The 23,959-nt window shown below is 36.8% G+C and overlaps 1 protein-coding gene across 3 annotated transcripts in view; it reads left to right on the top strand.

Annotated features, from left to right (window-relative positions):
• The window catches only part of LOC126236301 (zinc finger protein ubi-d4), a 223,512-nt gene that overhangs the window by 189,182 nt on the left and 10,371 nt on the right, over positions 1–23,959 (top strand). For all 3 annotated transcript variants that reach the window (XM_049945499.1, XM_049945498.1, XM_049945497.1), the window contains one exon: positions 12,305–12,417. In XM_049945499.1, coding sequence (XP_049801456.1) covers positions 12,305–12,417 — 113 coding nt within the window. The remainder of the gene's footprint in view (positions 1–12,304; positions 12,418–23,959) is intronic.

The following is a 23,959-nucleotide window of genomic DNA, read 5'->3' as shown; positions in this document are numbered from 1 at the left end:
CTATAATATTGTCCTCAAGTACATCGCCCTTGTATAGACCCTCTATATACTCCTTCCACCTTTCTGCCTTCCCTTCTTTGCTTAGAACTGGGTTGCCATCTGAGCTCTTGATATTCATACAAGTGGTTCTCTTCTCTCCAAAGGTCTCTTTAATTTTCCTGTAGGCAGTATCTATCTTACCCCTAGTGAGACAAGCCTCTACATCCTTACATTTGTCCTCTAGCCATCCCTGCTTAGCCATTTTGCACTTCATGTCGATCCCATTTTTGAGACGTTTGTATTCCTTTTTGCCTGCTTCATTTACTGCATTTTTATATTTTCTCCTTTCATCAATTAAATTCAATATTTCTTCTGTTACCCAAGGATTTCTACTAGCCCTCGTCTTTTTACCTACTTTATTCTCTGCTGTCTTCACTACTTCATCCCTCAGAGCTACCCATTCTTCTTCTACTGTACTTCTTTCCCCCACTGCTGCCAATTGTTCCCTTATGCTCTCCCTGAAACTCTGTACAACCTCTGTTTTAGTCAATTTATCCAGGTCCCATCTCCTTAAATTCCCACCTTTTTGCAGTTTCTTCAATTTTAATCTACAGTTCATAACCAATAGATTGTGGTCAGAGTCCACATCTGCCCCTGGAAATGTCTTACAATTTAAAACCTGGTTCCTAAATCTCTGTCGTACCATTATATAATCTATCTGATACCTTTTAGTATCTCCGGCGTTCTTCCATGTATACAACCTTCTTTTATGATTCTTGAACCAAGTGTTAGCTATGATTAAGCTATGCTCTGTGCAAAATTCTACCAGACGGCTTCCTCTTTCATTTCTTAGCCCCAATCCATATTCACCTACTATATTTCCTACTTTAGCATATATAGCAGTTTATTTGAAGATCATTTTTTCAGTCACATGCATTCCACAGCATTTCTTTTTTCAATAGAAATTTAATGCGTAATAATATTCACAATTTCCAGTTTATTTTGTTAAGATGTTTATCATTTCTCTTTTCTATCTCAGAAATTTGTTCATATTTTATGTGTGAATTGTATTGCTAAGGAGGAGAATGGCATTCAACAGTCATCAGTAGTGAAGTCATTAATGTCAGTCTTCTGTTCACAGTATACCATGACTATGAAAGAATGTTGAGAAATGTAGTATATTTAATAATATTTCTACTGCAATGCCACTACATCTGTTTGCACTGAGCTAGGTTAGGCACTGGTAAGACATTGGACTGAATGAACGGTGGTTCAAATCCTTTGGATTGAATGAACGGTGGTTCAAATCCCTATTTTTAGCCGAATCTTCACCCTATGCACTATTTTTCTTTCTTCTTTTCTTTTGTTTCTCCTACCTACTTCAGTTACATATGTGCTTGCCTCAGACTGGAAAACTGTTCTACTTCCATGGTTGTACTGTTAACATCTTCCATTTGCGAATTTCATCCCATCATTAGATTTCCTCCATGCCTAACCTTTTTAGTTTCTCTTGGTTTGAAGACCCTGACTGACTTTCCCATCTTCTTTTAAAACATTTCCATTTTTTTGTATTTCTTTTTTTAGCATCTTCTAACTTATATTTAGGATCATTTCTGTTTGTTACTCTTCCTTTTCAGGGAAGTAGCATCAACTAATCTGTATAGTGTTATGTGTGTGAATTCGTCTTTCAATCTTCATTATGTAGAACACTGTGGCTCAAGTTTAGAAGAACAGAAAGCCAAAAGCAAAGCATAGGGCTATAGATAAAGAGATACTAAATAAAACACATTTGTTTATCAAAAGTCTAATGTGTGAAGTTTTCAAAAACCGCTGTAGCAGAATATTGTTGACAGATCTTTTCCAAAACCCAAAGAAATTGTGGTGATCGATAAAGGCTGTTAATAGCACCAGAGTTAGTATCCAGACACTCATAGACAAGACAGGAATTGAAATTAAGGTTAGCAAAGCAGTATCGGAAACCCTGAGCTCAGTTTTCGGATGTTCCTTTACAAAGGAAAACCCAGGAGTATTGCTCCTACTTAATTCTCAACACTGCAAAGATTAGTGTCAAAGGCATTGAGAAACATGTCCAGAAATGTAAAATGTTGCACATTTTCACGAAACAAAAAATGTAGTATCCTATGACTACATTATCAGTGAGTCACAATTGGTATTTGTTAACTCACACAAATACCCATGTGTAACGGCTAGTAGGGATGTGCAGTGTGTCTGCAGAGCAGATTAGGTACAAAACACCGTTGAGACTCATCCTAGAATATTGATCAAGTGCATGGGACTTGGACCACAAAGGTCTAATGGGGGATACTGAACATATATAAAGAAGGGCAGTACAAATAATCACAGGTTTGTTTGCCCCTTGGAAGACCATCACAGAGATGCTGAAAAACTGATCTGGCAGGTGCTTGAAGTTAAACGCAAAACATCTCGTGAAAGGATACTTATAAAGATTGAAGAACTAGTTTTCCAAGCTATGAGTGTAGGCATATACTGCAGTCCCTGTGCACATAGTCCCACAGAGACCGCAAAGGCAAGATTTGACTAATTACAGTGTACACAGGAGCATGTGAATAATCATTCTTCTTGTGCTTCATACATAAATGGAATGGAAGGAGCCCCAATAACTGGTACAGTGGAAAGTCCCCTCTGCCATGCACTTCACAGTGGTTTGCACAGTATGGCCATAGATATTTCCAGCTTTTCTGTCAGTTTGTCGATATCTGTGACTAAAACTATTCAATATGGAAGTAGTTCAGAAGGATTTGCCTCATAGTTACAGTTAATCAAGTGTGTACATAAGTGTATGTGAACATGCTGAGGATTTGTAGAAAACAAGTGTTTCCTTAGGATTTTTGTGGTGTAAACACTGTAACACCAATAAAATTCTGGTTGTGTTGAACAAGAAAGTTTTAGTGCTGATGCTAAATGAATTGTAGAATATACTTGAGGAAAAACTGAAGAAGATGGAAGAAAATTAAAATGAGAGTGAGAAAGATCACATCTGCAAAATAAATTACAAGAACACACAACAAAGACAAGAATATATGTGTTCCTCTTATGTCAACAGGCAACTGTGACCGAGTTTATTGTGCAGCATCTCAACACACCAAGTACTATTTCAGGTTAATAAAAATACTTGAAATTTTTGATGTAAACATTAGCCACAAGACATTAGGGAATGTAAAGTATTATAGTGTTAGGGCTACATCTCTCCTCCTCATAGTACAGTACAATCTGTGACATAGTGTACTACTATCATTTTCCCCTTTCTAGTTCCATTCAGAAAAATGCATGAGAAGATGAGTATAATGGCACCTTTATATAGTGCAGGAATTTCAGTATATTTGCTTATGTTCCTTTTGCAACAGATGCTGATTATCTGCAGGTTTTCCCAAATTTTTCACTAATTTTTTTATCAGTGTGACTCATTTATGAACAGCCTCAAAGAGCAACTGATATCAGATAGATGGTCATGTATAAAGTGAGTCATAATGGTCCTATCACATTTCATTGTAATACACGAAGTGCTGCTTTTGCTTCTGCTTACATCTCCCTTTTGAGAATCAAATATTCTGTAAACATGTATTGTGCTTTCAAATTGCCAGTACAGGACCATGTCGGCGACTTCCATAGGCTTCTGAATCTCATGAGTACAAAGAGTAAACTGGAGTTTCACATTGTCAGTGCTTGTAAAATATATGTTGATTTGCAGTGAATTGGTTAGTCACCTAAAAAGAATAGTGCCTGCAATTCTATGGTAACAGCACAGGTTTGGGCACTGTTTTTCTTTAGTCCAGTTACCACTACAGTGGTGTGTTTACTATGTGTGTAATTATAAAATTAGTTTCAAAACTGGGTTTTAAGTAATGTTTGAGAATGTTTCTGTGGAAAACAGTGATCTGGCAAAATGTACTTTAAAAATGAACACAAACGATCTCAACTGCAAAAGACATTTATTTTGTGGTAACCGGTTTTGGTCAGGCAGTGGTGGAAAATGGAGCGGATGTCAACTGCTTGTTTGTGGAGTTCACTGCATACCATCATGGCAGCAAAATTTTCTTTGTACAGTTGAGGTTTTCAACCTTTCTGGTAACAATAATACTTGTGCTAAAGCAAACTGACAGTCCACCCGTCCCCCAGCATCTAACACCTCACACTAGAGCTCTAAGAGTGTTTTTGCAGCATATAATTTTTCTTCTTAAGTAGCTCAGATAACATCAGTTTGAAATCCATCACATTTCAGAATTTTTGATTTGGGTTTTCTGTGGCATTTCATTTGAAAAATGGCATCCTGGTTAAAACTGCTTTGAGAATAGCGGCCTTATTTTTTACCATTTTCCGGACATTGTGTGACAAAAATCTGACATTATAATAAAAAGGGAGTTGCTACATACCATACAGCAGAGATGCTGAGTCACAGAAAGTCTTCTGCGCCTTAGCATCACCGCTGTACGCTCAATAGCAACTATCTTTTTCGTTATATTGTTACATTCCGTCCTGGATTTCCATTTTTTGATAAATCTGATATTTATTTTCTGTTAGATTTCCTATTAATGTTACTGCTCACTTTAAAAAATCTGATACCAAAATTCTGCTATCTTGCTTCTTTTTCCAAATAATCATCATAAAGAATTAAGAATTTTTCCATCCTACCATAGTTATCTTACCCTGTAATACAATCAGAATCTTTAGGTTTGTGTGAAGTTATAACTGTGTGAAAATTTGTGCAAAATCCACTCTATTTGTGTAGGATTTCTCTCATTAGTATTTCAGAATTTATATTGTAGAGCAGCAATGGAAAAAATATGCCACTTTCATTCAGTTCTTTATTACAGCTTTTTCTTAAATTTATCTGTATAATTGAACAATAGGTGAAGGGCCAATGCATATGTTTTTTGTTGTGTATCTGTAATATTTTATTTTATTTATATGGGGTACCTCAGTCATGAATTTATTGAAAGTGAGAGACATAGTTACACCTCCTCTGTTTTCTTGCTGGCTTTCCAAGTTTTTTATTTTCTGTATTTTACACAAGGGACAAATTTCAGCCCTACAGGATGGGTGTGTGTAGTCAGTATGAATGTGTGCACAAGAAGTTTTAGCAATGTGTTAACATCATGCAGAGAGGACTTTTACTGTATTGAAGTAACTTTCTTTTCTAATGATATATATAAATATATCTAAAAACAAAGATGATGTGACTTACCGAACGAAAGCGCTGGCAGGTCGATAGACACACAAACAAACACAAACACACACACAAAATTCAAGCTTTCGCAACAAACTGTTGCCTCATCAGGAAAGAGGGAAGGAGAGGGAAAGACGAAAGGATGTGGGTTTTAAGGGAGAGGGTAAGGAGTCATTCCAATCCCAGGAGCGGAAAGACTTACCTTAGGGAGAAAAAAGGAAAAAAAGGACAGGTATACACTCGCACACACACACACACACACACACACACACACACACACACACACATATCCATCCACACATATACCGACACAAGCAGACATATTTAAAGACAAAGAGTTTGGGCAGAGATCTCCTGGGATTGGAAACCCACATCCTTTCGTCTTTCCCTCTCCTTCCCTCTTTCCTGATGAGGCAACAGTTTGTTGCGAAAACTTGAATTTTGTGTGTGTGTTTGTGTTTGTTTGTGTGTCTATCGACCTGCCAGCGCTTTCGTTCGGTAAGTCACATCATCTTTGTTTTTAGATATATATAAATACTTCCAAGAGTATGCTCTCACTTTGAAAGCAACAATTTCTGTTAGTTATAAGCTGAACTATTGCAGTCTCTGTTCCCATGTGCCATGGTGGACATATGGAGCTATTATGTGAGTATTCCTCCATACCATCAATGTTTCAGGTACCTACAACACTTGAGAATGGCCTGGAAGGCTAATCGTATGAAATGCAGTAAATAAAAACACATGCAAATCAAGCAGTAACAGATGAGGTGAAACCATGTAACTTGTGTAATATTTGTTGGTATCTGTACTTTTCACCAATTCATTTGTTTGTTGTAGTGAATATTATCAAAGGACTTTAATACTCCTTAAAACTGACTTTTATGCAACTTTTTTTATTGAGGCACCACTATGTTAGAATGTTAAGGTCAGAGCTTTTATCAGGTTACGGAGTCTGTCTTCAGATTTTGCTACACTACTGACAGTTGTATACAGAAATAGTGGAAACATTTGAATGAACATGATTTATAACTTTGGGCCATATATAGCTAGCTGTATGGTAGTAATTTGTTTTTGAAGGTATAAGTACCATTTGAGATGTTTCTAACAGAAATATTGTACCATTCGTCAGTTATTGCAAAACTTCCCATAATGACAGATATGGAGATCTGTGTTAGGTTATTGGCTCTGTACCTCATCATAGATGTTTGATAATATTCAAATTTGTTGGTTCACAGTAGTTACTGAAGCTCATTTGCATGTTTGACAAACCATGCTGCTGTGAACTGTAACACTGCCATCTTGGAAAACAGCATCCTCATTGAAGATAACATCTCTGCAATATGATTCACTTGAACACCTAAAATGTTAAATTTGTCTATGTCAATACTTTGTTTAGGTTTGCAACATTACAGTGAATAAAACACTGAAAATTGTTACTTACAGCGTCAGAGTTTTGCTTCCATCTATAACAATAAGCAGTAGGTACGCAGATGAATGCTTAAACCTCTGAATGTCTCCCTTCCTCCTCCAAATGTACATCCACTTGGCTATTCATCAAATCACATGTAACTTCTTGGCAGACGATTCATCGAACCACCTTCACAATAATTCTCTCTTATTCCAATCTTGAACAGCACTCTGGAAAAATGAACACCTGTAACTTTCTGTGCAAGCTCTGCTTTCCCTTATTTTATTATGATGATTGTTTCTTCCTATGTAGGTCAGCACAAACAAAATATTTTTGCATTCAGAGAAGAAAGTTGGCGATTGAAATTTCATGAGAAGTTTCCTCCACAATAAAAAAAGCCTTTGTTTTCAAAAACGCCTTTGTTTTCAAAAATGCCTTTGTTTTAATTATGTCCACCAGAAGTCCTGTATCATATCAGTGACATTCTCTCTCCTGTTTCGCAGTAATACAAAATGTGCAGCTCTCCTTTGAACTTTCTCAATGTTCTCCATCAGTCCTATCTCATAAGGATCCCACACTGCACATCAGTATTCCAAAAGAGGCTGGGCAAGCATAGTGTAGGCAGTCTCTGTAGTAGATCTGTTTCATTTTCTAAGTGTCCTGCCAATAAAACACAGTCTTTTGTTTGCCTTCCCTACAACATTTTCTGTGTGTTCTTTCCAATTTATGTTGTTTGCAATTGTAATTCCTTGGTATTTAGTTGAATTTACGGCCTTTAGATTTTACTAATTTATCGTGCACCCGAAGTTTAATGGATTCCTTTTAGCACTCATGTGGATGACCTCACACTTTTCATTATATGGGGTCGATTGCCTATTTTTGCACCATACAGATATCTTTTCTAAATCATTTTGCAATTTGCTTTAATCTTCTGATGACTTTACTAGTCAATAAATGACAGCATCATCTGCAGCCAACCCATGATGGCTGCTCAGATGGTTTCCTAAATCGTTTATATAGATAAGGAACAGCAAAGAGCCTATAACACTGCTCTGTGGAATGCCAGAAATCATTACTGTTTTACTCGATGACTTTCTGTCAGTTACTATGAAATGTGACCTCTGTGACAGGAAATTACAAATCCAGTCATAACTGAGCCAATATTCCATAGGCACGCAATTTCACTACAAGCTGCTTGTGTGTTACAGTGTCAAAAGCCTTCAGGAAATACAGAATCAATTTGAAATCCGTTGTCGGTAGCACTCAACTCTTTGTGTGTGTAAAGAGCCAGTTATGTTTCACAAGAATCATGTTTTCTAAACCGTGTTGACTGTGTGTCAGTTGACTGTTCTCTTCAAACACAATATATGTTTCAAAATACTGCTGCATATTGATATTAATGATATAGCTACAGCTAAACTGTTGTGGGGAATAAGATCAAGAATGGTTCATTAGACTGTGTTACTTTTTATTGTTTGTCATGTTGCATGGTTTCACCATAATTTGTATCATGTGGACTTCCTTGGTTTTGATAAGATATTTAGGGTTTGCACTGACTAAATATTCATTTTTCATGGCTCACATCAAATGGTGATTTCAGAGGCAGTTGTTGAAATACTTATTGAGTTCTGATGTCAGTTGTATTGATGACAGTATTGTTCATTGGTTAGCAGTCACCGTCAGTGAAAAATAGTTTTAGCCCACATCATTGATACACTTCTTAAATCTAAGCATGCTTGACCAGTCAGATGTCAAAAGGCAGATAATGTTCCTATTGCGTTACCCATGTTTTGCCAATTTCATGCATCTATATGTAGTGCACTGGTTAATGCATTATAGACTATCTTCTGCCATTACAGTAAAAGAAAACCATCTTCCTACCTCAAATATACTCTGCGATATACAACATAAGCACACTTGACAAAAAATATGCATTTCTACATGTCAAAGCTAATTGTAAGTTCAGGCATATAAAAAGGTGGAGTCAGGTCAGGTGCTCAGAGAATATATGAAAAGATGGTGACTGTGTTTTGCAGTCCCTTGAAGAATGTGGTTCATTTCTCAGTTGGATTACCATGTCCTCTTGTATATGTTTACCACAGCAGACATCAAAAGTCAGCAAGTAATTTACATCTGAAATGTACCCAAGAGAAAATCATTATGGATGAGACCATTAGCCAGTGTCCCACTTCATAGCTAGCTACAAAGCAGGAATTGCTGTACATTGTCAACACCCTACAAGAAGCTACATTGAACATGCATTTGGAATTTAGTTGCATGCAAAAGAGCTTTACTCATTCTTGCCTAAATAGTTGTTCACCTACACTAGGCAAAGAGATACAGCTCATGGACTGTGGGGAACCGTAAACATGTAGTCAGATAGGTCATGTTTCTGTCATTATGTCAATGAAGGTTGATTTTGTATTCATCATGTATCTTGGGAGGGCGTGCTAGGAAAGCTGCATGCTAGATCGGGGCAATGGAAGCTGTGGAAGGTTCTGAGATGTTCTAAAAACAGATTGTGCCATTTGCCCAGCATTTTCATGAAAATCGTATGTCCGCCCCTGGTAGCTGAGTGGTAGCGCAATGGTATGTCATACCTAATGGCGCGGGTTCGATTCCCGGCTGGGTTGGAGATTTCCTCTGCTCAGGAACTGGGTGTTGTGTTGTCCTTATCATTATCATTTCATCCCCATCAACACACAAGTCGCCAAAGTGGCGTCAACTCGAAAGACTTGCACCAGGCGAACGGTCTACCCGACGCAAGGCCCTAGAGCCACACAGCATTTCCATGAAAATCATATTACCTACCTTATCCCTGAACAGCAGTTATTGGGCCAGAACTGTGCTTGGCATTAGAGACATTCTGCAGAAATTACACGTCTGGGCTGCCTCTGCAAATTCATATACTTCGACCGAGCAAGATGTCACAGTTGTTAGAACCCTGTATTCACATTTGGGAGGAAACAACAGTTCAAACCCGTGTCCAGCCATCCAGATTTAGGTTTTCTGTGATTTCACTAAATTGCTTCAGGCAAATGCCAGGATAGTTCCTTTGAAAGGGCACAGCCGATTTCCTTCCCCATCCTTGACACAGTCGAAGCTTGGCTCCATCTCAATTGACCTTGATGTCGCTGGGACATTAAACCCAATCTTCCTTCCTTCCTTCATCCACTTTTAACCCAGCAAAAAATATTTAGTGCTTCATGGAACAAGACGAAACTCAATGGATTTCACCAACACAGTGTGATTGATAGTCACGAGCATTTGTGGCAGGAGTTGTTTTACGTTAATGCCTTGTACATCTCAGAACCTTATCCAATCCACGCCACATTGAATCACAGCAGTTATCAAGCTAATGAAAGGAATGCATGCTACTGAGAAGAAGGCAATTAATTTTTTGTCTAGTGAGCTTAAGAGTGTACATTATTTTAATATAAATAATGTCTGTACCAGCTTATTTACAATGTGAATTTATCAACCATATACAAAGTGTTATTTCTGTGATAAATTGGAAGACAGCTAAGTATTAGTGAGTGTTAAGTCATGGAATAAAATGTTTATTATGGTCTTCAGTCTGAAGACTGGTTTGATGCAGCTCTGCACACTAGTCTATCCTGTGCTAGCCTTTCATCTCTGCAAAACTACTGCAACATACATCCATTTAAAATTGCACAATGTACTTAAGCCTTGGCCCCTTCTACAGTTTTTACCCTCTTCACTCACTTTAATACCAAACTGATAATTCATTCATACCTTAGAATGTGTCCTATGAATCTATCCCTTCTTTAGTTGTGCCATAAATTTCTTTTTTCTCCAGTTTGATTCAGTGCCTCTCCATTAGTTATTCGATCTACCCATGTAAGCTTTAGGATTCTTCTGTAGCATCACATTTCAAGAGTTTCTATTTGCATCTTGTCTGAACTGTTTATTGGTAACACCCCCACAAATAAAAATAGAAGAGACTTTGTAACCTTAAATCCATATTAAATGTTAACAACATTCTCTTTTTACAAAATCTTTTCTTGTGATTGTCAGTCTACATTTTATATCTTCTCTACTTTGTCCATCATCACTTAATTTGCTGCCCAAGTAACAAAATGTGTCTACTGCTTTTAGTGTCTCATTTCCCAGCCTAATTCCTTCAGCATTGCCTGGTTATTTTGACTACACTAAGTTACCTGTGTTTTACTTTTGTTGATGTTCACCTTGTAATGTCTTTTCAATACATTATCCAATTTATTTCTCTGATCCTTCAGATTTTTTGCAGTCTCTGACAAAATTGCACTGTCACTGGCAGACCCCAAATGTTGTTATTTCTTCACCCAGAATTTTAATTTCCTTTCCAGATTTCTCCTTGGTTTCCTTTGACACTTGCTCAGTGTACGGATTGAATAATGTTGGTGAAAGACTACAACCCTGCTTTCCTTCCGTGTCCATCAACTCTTATAAGTATAGTCTGGTTTCTGTACTATCTGTAGATAGTTTTTCGCTCCCGTCATGTTATTACTGCTACTTTCAGAATTTAAAAAAATGCGTGTATTGGAAATTACATCCTAACTGGCAAATCCATTTAATGCTACTTTAGAGGATTTTTGTGTTTAAATTTTATATATCTGACGATTTTTTTGGGGGGAAAAGCTATCTATATCACATTGGTGTGCATTCATTCTAAATTATTAATGTGTGTTATTTAATTTCATTTAGAAGATCCTGGACTTAGACCTTCTAGCTGACAATTTCTGCAGTATTCCTTCTCCCCATATTCCTCCTTACATCTCCACTGCCTCTGAAACTGCCAACTGTGTGGGAGTCGTGTGAAATTCATTCTATGTTTTATTTTATGAATCAGAGATTGGGGAACAACCTACCATTCACCTACGTAAACTTGGAAAACTGCATAAAAACCACACCCAGGCCATTGGACAAGACTAACGGTCATTAATCTGCTTTATATATTCAAACCAGGTCCCACTCAAAGTCCTGTTTCACAAGCTAGTGTGCTGCTCTTTCTGTAACGTGAGCATGTTCATCCTGAGACACATTATCCAATATTTTTCTGTCAGTTAAGCTATGTGATATGGTTGTAAAGCTAATATTTTTTGTAATATCTGTGGTATCACCATGCCCAATTAAATACCAAAAACAGTTATTCATTAGCATTGTGACATATTTTTCTGTGTGAGGTGATGTATCTTAGAGGCAAAGTATTTAGAGTTATGATCTGTAATGCAAAAAGCAGGTCTAATAAAAATATAAGATCTGAAGATATTGTGTGAAGATTTTATGTGTAACAGAACGCCATTCCACATTATATGGACTGTAACTTGGAAGAGTTGATATTATTTTACGGTGTGACTTTAAGAGAGAAATGATTGGATGAATTAAAGGTACACTTCCATTGAAACTATACTACATATTTTCATATTTATTTGTAGAGTTGACTCACATTTGTGGCGTACCAGTAGATCATTATGAAAGACAACTAATGGGCATTGGTGTTTCACTTTATGGGTTGTTTGTACATAAAATTTTGTAACTGGAAAACTTTATTTAAGTTCCAGGATTGTTTGTGGTTCGAAGATACTCAATTTCATGTTTTAGTTATGTTACTAACGTTGAACCTTTTTTGTGTTAAGTATTGAAAACACTTCCAGTGTAAATGGACTATTATTTGAGTAACTTTTTTCACAATTTTTTACGTTATTTAGGTCACCCAACCTGTCTGCAGTTCACACCTAACATGATCATTTCAGTGCGGAAATACAGATGGCAATGTATCGAATGTAAATGCTGTTCAATTTGTGGAAATTCAGACAATGACGTAAGTATAAGAGAATACATTTTCTTGCTCTCTCTGTCTTGTGTGTGTGTGTGTGTGTGTGTGTGTGTGTAGAGAGTGATATTTTATGTCTAGAGTGGGTAAGTAATAAGCAATGACTATTTACTGATCTTCATTTGTTCAATACACTTGAAAGCTTCTGCAACTGCTATCTTTATGGAGTTTGTTCAGTGGTTATAAATCATTCACCTAATATTTCAGAAATTATCTGTTGTTCTAGTCCTCAGAGATATAGCTGAACCTTATATTAATATAATAGAGGGAAACATTCCACGTGGGAAAAATATATCTAAAAACAAAGATGATGTGACTTGCCAAATGAAAGCGCTGGCAGGTTGATAGACACACAAACAAACACCTGCCAATGCTTTCGTTTGGCAAGTCACATCATATTTGTTTTTAGATATATTGAACCTTATATTACATTAAATTAGTTGTTTTACATAGAGCCCATGAAGAGGGAGGGATCTTGGGACTATGGAAATGAGTCAAAGATGTAAATTTTATTTAAGTGCAGTGCAGTGAAGTGATTTAACATAATGAAATATTATTATATTACACTGCAAATATTAATTTAATATAATTTAAAACATCACTTATAAGAGAGAGAAAATTAAAGTTTGAAAGCTGCTGCTGTTTATGAGTCAATCCACAACTCACAATCCTGTATAAGGTGAGTAATTAGGGGATGGGGAATATTCCTGTCTGATGCACTGTTTACCAGTTACAGGACTTTTCTCTGCTAGACATGACATAGAAAGCTGAAATTTAACCTAGGACATCAGCACACAAGTTAATGATCATGGTTTAAATCCAACCACTTGTCTGTACTCCTTGCTAACAATTAGTTTTTTCCAGCATCAAGTTTCAAAACAAGCTACCTCTGGGATGGGTAGCACAAGTGAAATGTTATAATTAAGAATCTTCTATGCTTGATGCTCTGTAGCGTATTTGTTCAGAGATTTCTTGCTTTTGCCATCAGCTGCATGTAAAATATTTAGTTGTAGCCCTGTATCTTGGCATTGAGCCCATTGGCAGTGGCATACATTATGCACCTCCATTTTAAATGACGTGTCAGTTATGAAACCTGTATGATGTGGATCTCTCAGTAGACATGTTGTCAAGAAAACTTGTTACAGCTATCAAATGCCTAAAAGGTGACACATCCACTGATACAATAGTGGTATGTTAGCCTAAATTACACAAAAGTCTGTGTCTCAGGGGTTTTGTGTGGCATTATGAAATTTAGCATGGTGCTAATACAGTCCCAATGGTCACTTAAATGTAACAGTTGTGACATGTTCTACTCTGCAAAGAAAAATAAAATTTAATCCATTCAGTTACATATTGGGCTGTGAGGGATCATTTGGATAATAGTATACTGTTGTTTGTACTGTTGTCTGATGTCCAGTCAGGTGCAGTCATATTCGTAACACAATATTTCAACAGTGTACCTTGCTGTCATCTCCAGGTGATAGCTGTAGAATGAGTGTCTTTGCTACATCCTGCCTCCTTTATACTCTTATTGTCCCCCACCCCTTCCTCCACTGCTGGTCGCATGCCACGATGGTGGAGTGGTGGGGGGACAGCACCACCACAAGCTGGGCATGAAATCTGGTCCCTCAGTGCTCCTGTGACATGTGTCGGGCACAAAAGTTGCTCTCGGCTGACACTGTGATTTTAGTTGGCTAAGTGCTGGATCCCCAGCTTTGCTGAGAGTGAACCCAGTGTCTCTATTGATCAGCCAATCAGCCACTCATATTTCAGTAGCCTCCTTCAGAACACAGTGTCAAAAATATGAAGTCTGTCATAGCACATCCTCATACTTCATGGAGTCCCCTGTAGGCATGCAGTGTTCTGCAGATACAGCTTTTGTTGGTTGCTTAAATTCAGTGTTTCTTCTGCATTCCTTGCATTGTCTGTAATACAGTTTCCCTGATATATGCCATATCGCATTTACACGGGATACGGTAAACAAGCGGTTTATGGAACCGCAAGTCACCTTTCACTGTACCTAATAGGGCATGCATTTTTGTAGGTGGACAAAAAATGCATTTAATGCTATGTTGAGCCAGCATTAAATGCATTTTCTGTAATATATCTAAAGATCATGCATTCTTTCAAGAAACTTGAAATTTTCCCACCATACTGAATACTAACTGATGTAAAATTGCAGCAATTTTCCATTCATTATTCAATATATTTCACCAGGGCATCTTCCAGCCATTTTCAGATGAACCATCAGAGACTGATGTTGGGTTCCTACAACACAATTTATTAGCACTCTATATGTATTTTGCTCACATGTAAAGGTCATAATAACAAGACCAACCAATCTTGTCATAGGCAGTGCACTTGATGGTAAGAAGTGGAGCCCAGCTGTTCTATGGAGTGCTGTTAACCGTTACCTTTTGCCATATTCTGTCTTCTTCACTGAGGAAAAAGTCATGAAAATATTTGGATTCCATACATTATCTAATTATTTGGTTTCCTGGTGAATAAGATTTTTCGCCATATGAATCTCCACTATCCATAAATCTTGTTGTACTATTTTTCATTGAATGTCTGGTGGAAATACAGTGCACACCAATAGCAGACTTAGAAGGTTGGCACACGTGTGAAATTCGTACTACACATAAATAAAATATGCAATGTCTGTCTCCGATAGCTTATTTCAAGATATCTGGCAGATGCTCAGATGAAGTATCAGGCTTGATAGAGAATGATGAGGGTGTTATTGTCATATACAAACATACATTTGTGCCTGAAACATCTTTTTGTAAATGTTGTTCTTGCGAAGACTTAAACTGTAAATCAACTTCATTGTGTCCTTTAATAACAAGGATCTTATCACATGCAAGTGTCAGTGTCCCTGCTGCTTACCTATGATGTCATAAATCATTTATAAAAATTTAAGAATAACAAAGGGCCTAATGAAGAGACTTGAAGTACACCATTAATAATTTTCTTTTGTGTAAAAAGTATTCTTAATTGTTATTTTTCTGCCTTATGTTGCCTACCAGAAAGACAGCATGTAAGCAAGTTACAGGCTGCTCCTGAAGCAGCGTAATCATGTATCTGAAACAGACCATGGTTGATTAAATTAAATTAAATTAGAAATACTTTATCCCATAGATCCATAGTGATTTATCCTCAATGATTTAGTAAGTGTCATGAAACAAAAAAGACAATGGAATAACTTAAAAATCTGAAAAATGTTTTCATATGAGAAGAATAACTTAACTTGTCACAAAACATATAAATGTACAATATACCGAGGTGCATATGATCGTTCTTAGGCTCAACCAAAGTAAGTGACTTCAAATCCTTATGAAGATTATTCTCATTTCTGTTATTAATTTCATGAACAGAAATGTTGATTTGAAAAAGATACATGTTACTTATGAAACATTTAATCAAACCATAAGTATATTGGGAAGCTGTAGTTAGTATCCCCGGTTTCTTGGACAGATCTCTGCTGGACATTCTTGAGTTCACACTATATACAGTTTGTATTAGATACCTTGGACTTGGAAAACTTTAACTAGGCTTGATAAGTTACACCAAAAAATGACGCAATGTGACAGCATGGTATGAAATTAAGTGAATAGCACTAGCTTTTTTATTTTTGTATCACCTATGTCTGACAACATCTGCGTTGCTACTAAATATTTGATTTAGTACCTCAGCAGGTCTGTGGTGTGCTCCTCCCAACTGAATTTCATTGTAATTCCAAGAATTTACCACTAGTAACCTCTTCTATCTGCTTGTTGTCATGGCTTAGGCACATACTGGGAGCAGATCTCATAGAACTTCTGAGCTGCATTCATTAATGTCCACAAAAATTTCAGTAACCTGTGACTCTGAAACAATCCTTGATTTGCTATTTGTTGCAATGTTTGTATCATCTGCAAACAAAATAAACTTCATATCAGGTAATGTCACTGATGGAAGATCATTGACATATACAAGAAAAAGTAAGAGCCCTAAGGTGAACCTAGTGGGACACTACATGTATTTAGTGACCAGTTGTGTGGTGACTCATATCTTCCTAAAAGAATTTTTCACATGGATACTCTTTGTTTCCTGTCAGAAATCATGATAAGAACCATTTTGTAGCCTTTCCTATTACACCACATTATTCTGATTTAATTAAAAGGATATTGTGATTTACACAGTCAAAAGCTTTAGACAGAGCGCAGAATCGGCCAGTAGCCCATAATTTATTCTCTAACAAATCAGTACATTTTCACTGCAGGTTTAAATAACCTACTCGGTATCAGAACCCTTTAGGAATCCAGACTGTGACTTTAATAAAATATTGTTTGTATTGTGACAGTTAGGAAGCCACTTTTATATTACCATTTCTAAAATTTGTGAGTATTTTGGCATAAGTGCAATTTGATAGACATGTGATGATATTTCCTGTCGTCTTCTGTATACGGAGACGTAACAGCATATTTAAGCCAGACAGGAAACATTCTAATGATAAATGAATGATTACACAAATAGATTTATATGGTGCTAAACTCAGAAGAACCCTCTGTAATTAACATATTTGATATTTTATCAAAACAACTAGAATTTTTTTAAATTTTATAGTGAACATTAATTTTGCTGGTATAGTGAGAGTCATCTTACTGATGTTTTTTGTAATGGCTGATCTGAGTTATTTCATGGAAGCATCTACTGAACATAACAACCCCATGTTTTCAGTAACAGTTATAAAACAACATTCCACACATCTGTTGCAAATGTTTCATTTACTATTAAAGCTCGTCTCTGGTTCGGCCAGTCTCTTTCTGTATATCCCATATTATCTTTATTTTGCCACCTGATGGGACTATCTTTTACTCATAATGTGTTTGCTTTGATGTCTGTTTTACTATCGTCAATATTCTGTAATTTGTCTTGTGCTGAGCTATAGGAACAACATCAGAATTGCTTCTAATGGCATATACAGTCTCCTTTTTGCCTTTGAGTAAGCCATGGCTTTTTTGTAGACTTGGGTTTTAATCTGTGCTACTTTTGGAAAACAGTTTTCAAATAGGGTAAGAACTTTTTTCATTAAATGTGTTGCATTTTTCATTCATGTCATGAGCATTATACATCTCTCCAATATGTGTTTTTTAAGAGTTTCTTAAAAAAATAAATTTTCGGCTTACTGGGTACCCTCTTGAACTTTTTTCGCCTGACCTTTTTATAAAGGTATCAACTGCTGTTTTTCAGCAATGAACTTCTGTAGTTGAGAAGTTTGCAGTTGGAATTAAGTCGCATCGTAGTGTTATTTACTGGTCTGCAACCTTGACCTCCTTAGCCACATGCCTCCATTCATCTCTGTCCATTGCTTTCCTTATCCAATTCCTGATCCCCAATTGCTCTGAAGTCCTCTTCCATATCTTCAAGCCACCTTTTGCTGGGACTTCCTGTTCTCCCCTCGAGCTTTCCTCTAAGCACTTTCGTAACACTGAGTTTCTGGCATTCTCTGTGCATGAGCAGCCCATCTTATTCTTGCTGGCTTGATTTTCACTGCAATATTAATATGTCTGAAAACTGTCTGTAATACTGTGTTTGTCTTGTTCTCCAGATTTCTTGCTCTCTCACTGTCCCAAATATCCTTCTCAGTATCTTCCTTTCCCATTGCGATAACCAGCCTTTTCTCTTTGTAGCCATCACACGGCCTTTCGATCTATACATTGTTAGGGGTTTTAATATAGTCAAACGTATTTTGATTTTTGTACTCTTACTAGCATTTCTGGAGTAGAATGTATTCAGCAAGGAATAATAGCATCTGTTTCCACTCGTTATTCTTTCTTGAATTTCTGTTGATATCTAATTATTTTCTGTTATTATCAAACCTAGATATTTAAATACTTATGCTCTTTGATATTCTTTCCCTTTTATTTTTATTCAAGTCTCTTCTGTATCCCAACCAGGATCTTCCAGCATCATATACTTTGTTCTGTCTGTACTAACTCTTCTAATGCAGTGTACTCATCCTTCAAAGCTCTTGGCATGTTACATCATCAACATATGCCACCAACTGGACCTGCTGATTAAATATTGCTCCCTCTGAGTTTGTTGGCATTTGCAGAATTACCTTCTCTAGTGCTAAATTAAAGAGTAGCATAGAAATCACATCTTCCTGCCACCGTCTCCTCTCTTCATGGAACTCTCCTGACAACTCTACTTCTATTTTGACCTTCCAGACTGTTGCTTTCATTGTTGTTTCTGACAGTCTCACTAATTTTAGTGGGATTCAAAAATCTTTCATAATTTGGAGAATCTTATTCCTGTCTAGACTGCCATGTGCTTGTATAAAATCAATGCACAACCAAGGAAGTTGCTTGTCATATTCATCCAATTTCTGTATCACTGCCACACTAAATTAAAATATGTGGTCCATTTTGGATCTATTTCTCCTAACTCCAGCCTAATAATCTCCCAGTAATCTTTCAATCCAGCATTGTAATTGACAGGCTAATACCCTCAGCCTTACATATTGTATCCAAGAGAATAATCCCACAGTATTTGCTACACTCTGGTTATTGCCTTTCTTATGTAATGGGCATATTATTCCCAAGCTCCAGTCCTTAGGTATTTCCGCCTTTACCTGTATTTCCTTTATTAATTCATTAACAGCCATCTCCATTTTCTTTCCCCCAAATTTTATAATTTGTCTTTTATGCTGTCTTCTTCTTCTTCTTCTTCTTCTTCTTCTTCTACTTTTTTCACTTACTCGTAGTCTGGTGGCTCGACTTCCTACTCCTTTACTTGTAATTCCAAATCCAGTTCCTCATGTTCCTGATTCAAGGCTTCCTCTCCATTACCTCCTATCTTTCCATTGAATAACTCTGAAAAATATTTTTGCCATCTTCCCAAAGCTTTGCTTTCATCTTCAGTTAAGTTTCCATGTTTATCCCTATAGTAGACTACTCTCTGCTGAAATCTTGCCTTCAGGTTTTCATAGAACTTTCGTATCTCATTATCATCCTTCATTTTGTCCAACTGCTCTATCTTACTTTTTTCATACTATCCTTTCTTCGCCTTGCACAACTTATGTGCGGTTTTCCTCTTGTCTGTATACTCTTCTGCTGCTATTATTTTTTTCCTATGTGACATTCTTTGCCTCACTTCATTTTCTCTTGGATTTCCAGTGAACATTAGTCCTTGAAACATTTAACTGATCTTTGTGTTCTACCCTCCCCAGTACTTCCTCTACAGCTTTACTGATGGCTGTTTTCAGTATCTCTCATTTTGTTTCAACATCCCCTTTCTTCTGTCTGTTCTTTCTTTTGTCTAAAATCTCTTCTAATTTCTTTTTGTAATCTTCCTGCTTTTCTTTAATTTGGAGACTTTCTATATTGTGTATCTTTTTTGCCCAAACTCTTTTTGTTTCTTGCATATCTGTCTTCTGTCTATATCTGACCTGCATCAAGTAATGATCTGTGGCTATGGTTACCCCTCTGCAGCTACTAACTTCCATAATATCTTATGCATGTTGTTTATCTATAATTACAGGGTCCATTTGCCACACACCATATAACAGAGATGCCGGGTCACAGATAGGTACAACAAAAAGAATGTCACAAATAAATAAAGCTTTTGGCTCAATAAGGCCTTCACCAAAAATAGACCCCACACACACACACACACACACACACACACACACACACACACACACACACACTCAACTGCAGTCTCAGGCAACTGAAACCAGCCTAAGACGTGTGAGTGAGTTGCATTTGTGTGTGTGTGTGTGTGTGTGTGTGTGTGTGTGTGTGTGCGCGCGCGCGCGTCTTGCGCCTATTTTTGACGAAGGCCTTACTCGATGATCTGTTTGGTTTCTTGTAACTCTGTATGGCAATCCCCAAGTGCATTTATTAATATTATTTCCGTGAATGGCATTTGTTTTTTATCATCACTTCCTTCCTAATGGCAAAGTCTATCAGACTTAGTTCATTATGATTACTTACTTCATACAGGCTTTCTTTTCCTGTTATGTTTGTATACACATCTTCTTTCCCTATTTTTGAGTTCAGACCCCCAAGGATCATTTTCACATCATGCCTTTAAACTTTGCTGACTTCCTCCTCCAGTTTGGAGTAAAGTGCATCCTCCTCATCTCCATGCACATCCTCCGTAGGGGCATAGGCACACATCATTGTAACATTAAAAAATTTTGCCCCAAAATGTCAAAGAAGACAAATGATGGTCTATATCTCCTCCACTATACATCAGTATATGCTTCTCGAATGCTATCATTCCCTGCCCTTTCCATCATAATTACTGTAGCTCCACTATTTTCACTCTGACCCAATTTCTTGCAATTTACTAGGTTTCTTAAGTGTCCTCACATTATGGAAGAGGGGTAGGGGCTGTTTACCATAATATCTGTTCTCCTTCTCATTAAATATTTTCCTCCGCAGGTCATCATTCTATAACCTGTATCCTTTTGAGGCTGATGTGTGGTGTCCACAACAACTCCATTTTAAGAGATGGAGTTGTTAGCTCCAAACCCAACCCCCAATCTGGAAGACCAGGATTTTCCCTTAGCGTTTACTCCCCTAGAGGGTTTGGCTTCCATGTGTTTCTGTAGCCCCTCCTCCCTTGCCCTCTTTGAGACATGATTTGTCTGTCTCCTCCATCGAGGCCTGCCCATCTTGGGTAACTGTGGAAGTAACTGTGCTACTGTCGGCGTAGCCTTCGACTTCGCTGGAGCATGCAAATCCTCCCAAATGGCTATGAAGCTGTCTTCTCTAAGGCTATGCCTCATGTGAGAGAATAATCAATTTTTGGCTAAGTGAACCATCTTGAACTTTTTTCATTAGACCTTTTTATAAAGATATTATCGATTGCTGTTTTTCACCAATTAGCTATCCTTGCTGGGAAGTTTTCAGTTGGTATTAAGTAAATGAATGTGTTACTGACGGCAATTGATTCATACCGGGTGAGTTTTTAAGAAATTGTATATTAAAATCACCATCAACCACTTTTTCTTTGTTTTTTATTATTAAATAGGTCAGTAGAGTTTCAGTATGTTTTATGATCAGATTAAAATTTCCTGCGGATATGAAGGATTTATTATTAAATTGTACTTCTGTTGTACATATGTCCATATGCTGTTCCATGCAAAATCTATTAATATCTAGGTTATTGAATTTATGCCAATTGTGGATGAATGTGGAAATTCCTCCTCTCTCCATTTCTTCTCTACAGAACTGAGACAGTAACATAAATCCTATAACGCTTAACACATCAATGCCAGTGGTGACATGATGTACAGGGAGACAGATTATGTTAACTAAGTTTGACAATTATGCATGTAAGTAGTTCGTTAACGTCACTCCTCAGTCCTCGAATATTCAAGTACAATAAAGACAGCTGATATTTCACACTGACTGAGATATGGTGGGATAGAAATAAAATTTTGATGATAGGTAAAAATTTGAAAATTTCATTTGTTTGTACTGTTGCAGCATTCTAGAATTGTGTTGTTTGGTTTCCTTCTCAAACTAAATGTTTGTTTCAGTCAGAACCTCTTTTAAAACTTGGTTCCTCAGTTCTCCATACCATAAAAGGTGCCCTTGTGATGCTTGTAACCCCTAGTATTTTACCATACATGATAAAGCCTATTCTTGAAGTTGTCTGCTATTAGTCATACCAGTTTCCCTTCCCTTTCATGATGAGGTAAAGGCAATGCCCGTATAATCCCAGCTATTGATAGAATCAACAGGAACCATGCAAATGTATGATCCCGCACACAACATAAGTAGCTGTTCCAACGTCAAATTAACTTTTGTGACAGAAGTTTTCAAATAAGGTTGATCATATAAATCCAACACTGATAATTTTGTTACTGATACAGTCTTTATCAGATCGCTCTCTATATTGTACTCAAGACCTCTATTAATATTATTGCCTCGCCCACCCACTATAACCAGTTTCTTCCTTGGTGAACATAAATCCACTTACACCTGGTCCAGACCAATACTAGGTTTTACAAATTGGTAACATGCTATTCCGATCCTAGTTCATCTTGCAGTAGTTGTCAACACTTCTGTCATGAGAACTACCTATCAACAAAACTCTCTTTATCTTGACTCACTTATCTGCATCTACTCTGTTCAAAAATGTCAAATTGTGTTACCTTATCCATCTCACTTTTGATGATCAACCACTAACAGCTCTTTCTCTCTGTAACCTTAAAGAAACAGCTCAGTCAAATGAAATTCACAGCAAATAAGTGATCCAGTTTCCCTACTCCCTTTACTTCTCTCTCTGACTCTCACCCACTCCTCACCTTTTACATATGAATTCCATACAGAACAAAGATGTGGAATTTTTAATGAGTGGTTTTAGTAGAGATTCTGCTAAAGAATAGATAAATAATGTCATACCATGGTGTATAATTCTGATTTAGTGCATATGAATGGCTGTTGATTGTGTGTCTAAGTAATTATCCACAGTCTCTTCCTGCCAACCCAAAGAACTTCTTCCTCTGCTGATTGCACAGTTTTGAATTTTTAACTCGTCAGTGATCTAAGATTCCATTCCACTGTCTGTCAGATAGGGTCCACAGAAGCTTTAATGACTGTGATTATGGGCTTCATCTTCAACATTTAGGATTTCTGTCAGAGTCAATTGATGTAGTATGCATGTCAATGTCTGCCACTTTCAGAAACTCTAGTGTCGTCACTTTTTGATATAACATAATAATATTTCCAAAGAGATTAGAAAAATGTTGCAAATTTGTGTCATTTATTTATTTACATATCTTGGTCTTCATTGAAGTACTTTAGTTGATTTTATAAATAGGGTTTTTCAGTTTCTTGTTGGCCTAGTACTACTTCATTCTCTTGCCTCACAACATCCTGTCTGTAGCTGAAATTGCTGTTCTCATTGTTTGTTTGTTGATCTTGGTTTGTAGTCTGGTTTGTTTCCCTTTGAGTTTCTTGATTTTTCCTCTCTCCCCCCCCCCCCTTTTATTTGGGGGGGGGGGTTTGGATATTCTATTGTAATTTGTAGGTTCCTTGTGTTTTTCTTGATTTCCATAATATATCTTATGTTGCTCTTAATGTTCCATGATTTCTATATTATTCTGTTATTGATTCTGTTTTCTGGGGTCCTGGTTAAATATAAACGAAGAACAAAATGCATATTTTCCATATCATGCACATTACCAGTTCATTTCCTTGTGGACCATTTCTTTGGAAACTAGTCTCCACTGTCTGATTTCTTGATATTTCTGTGTGTGCATTTCTGATTATTCATCTTTCCTTTTTAGACTCTATATGCAATACTAAATTAATGGCCTCTGCTGTGTTTTTCTATCTGTAAAGGTTAATCCCAGGAACTACTGTAGAGATTACAATACACTTCTCACTAATAGATTGATGGATTCACAATAAACCTTTGTATATAATTTACTAGTGAACCCAGCAGTGATTCGCAATTGCTAAATATGTAAAGAAATTGGACATATGCTCTAATCTCATTTGCCTCCTCTGTCCAATTTCTCCTT

This window comes from Schistocerca nitens, chromosome 2 (genome assembly GCF_023898315.1).
Source record: "Schistocerca nitens isolate TAMUIC-IGC-003100 chromosome 2, iqSchNite1.1, whole genome shotgun sequence".
In the NCBI taxonomy this organism is placed as follows: Eukaryota; Metazoa; Arthropoda; class Insecta; order Orthoptera; family Acrididae; genus Schistocerca; species Schistocerca nitens.
The sequence above is the reverse complement of the archived record's forward strand: the minus strand, read 5'-3'. Positions and strand labels throughout refer to the sequence as shown.